This window comes from Quercus suber, unplaced genomic scaffold (genome assembly GCF_002906115.3).
Source record: "Quercus suber isolate HL8 unplaced genomic scaffold, Cork oak 2.0 scaffold_225, whole genome shotgun sequence".
Lineage (NCBI taxonomy): Eukaryota > Viridiplantae > Streptophyta > Magnoliopsida > Fagales > Fagaceae > Quercus > Quercus suber.
Genome location: NW_027069683.1, coordinates 380,316 through 381,815, shown reverse-complemented (window position 1 = coordinate 381,815; position 1,500 = coordinate 380,316). Strand labels below are relative to the sequence as shown.

Below are 1,500 nucleotides of genomic sequence, written 5' to 3'. Positions count from 1 at the left end.
TTTTCATTCTCTTGTCATCTGAATCTATTCCAATGTTTGTTTGATCAACTAAAGCCCAGTTTTCAAACTCATTCTTTATAAATTTATTGTTTTAAGTTTTTTGGGCTTAAGTCCATCCACGTAGTAGGCTACGAGTTCAAATCTGGTCTTTACAATTGACACCGTCTGTGGGAAAGATTGATGTTTCAGTAAATCCAACTTTCAACAATGGTAGGTTCAGGTCTACATCAGGCAGAATCTACGGGGTCTCAGCGTCAAGATCACTTTCGTGATCTTGAACGGTAAAGAGACCAGGAGGGAAGAATACATACTACCCACACTAGTAGAAGCCAAGCTAGGGGTAAAAGCCACGTCTCTCACGAGGATAATACCAGAAACATGCAGAGAGAGATTGACCACCTGAGGAGAAGTCTGCGTCATGAATGGCAAAGGCGAACCCCATCCAATCTTGGTTTCTCTTTTGACAACAATGAGGATGAAAGTTATAGGCGCAGATTGAGAACTCCCCCTAATGAGACTTTCTCATCTGATGAAGACTATCATCATGAACGTAAGGATAGAAATTCGTCCTCGGTCAGTCTGGGAAACGACGCTATGAGTAGATCACTGAACCAGATTGCAAGGTCACCTTTCACACGTTGGATTGAGAGAGGAAGACTTTCTCAAAGATTTTCCCAACCCACGTTCACCATGTATAATGGTAGAACAGACCCTGTGGAGCATGTTAGCTACTTTAATCAAAGGATGGTTGTACACTCCAAGAATGAGCATTTGATGTATAAAGTATTCCCGTCCAGTTTGGGGTATGTGGCGATGAGGTGGTTTAATAGTTTGAGGGCAGGTTCCGTTGATTCTTTTAAGGAACTTACTCAAGTATTTGGATCCCAATTTGTCACATGTAGAAGGGTTCCTCGGCCTTTAGCTTCTTTGTTGTCTTTGTCCATGAGAGAAGGAGAAACCCTAAAGACGTATTCAAATAGGTACTCGGAGATGTTCAACGAGATGGATGGTGATTTTGACGACGTTGCCATTAGCACTTTTAAGCTTGGCCTACCTATCGAGCATGGCTTAAGGAAGTCTTTGACTGGGAAACCTGTTACCAATATACGTCAACTCATGGATCAGATTAACAAATACTAAAGGGTTAAAAAGGATCAGCAGCAAGATAGGGGAAAGGGCAAGGTTATCCCTCAGGAGATGAGGGATTTTAGGTTGGACCGCTACAACAATAACAGACTCCAGAGAGATTTTGCTGGACAATCTTCACCCGCAGCTCCTTAAGTTGTAAACACTGTGTTTAGAGAGCCAGTGAATCAAGTTTTAGAGAAGATCAAGAATGAGCCATACTTCAAATGGTCGAACAAGATGAGTGGAGATCCCTTATGACGTAACCAAAGCCTTCATTGCTAGTACCCTCAGGAGCAGGGACATACCACCGAGGACTGCCGAACATTGTGGAATAATTTGGAGCAACTAGTCAAGGAAGGGAAATTACAGCAT

The 1,500-nt window shown here is 42.5% G+C and overlaps 1 protein-coding gene across 1 annotated transcript; it reads left to right on the top strand.

The window, feature by feature from the left end:
- Positions 1-378: 378 nt before the first annotated feature.
- LOC136070320 (uncharacterized) lies at positions 379-1,140 on the top strand. The gene has a single exon (XM_065780126.1). The coding sequence runs from the start codon at positions 379-381 to the stop codon at positions 1,138-1,140; it is 762 nt and encodes a 253-aa protein (XP_065636198.1).
- The last annotated feature ends 360 nt before the right edge of the window (positions 1,141-1,500 follow it).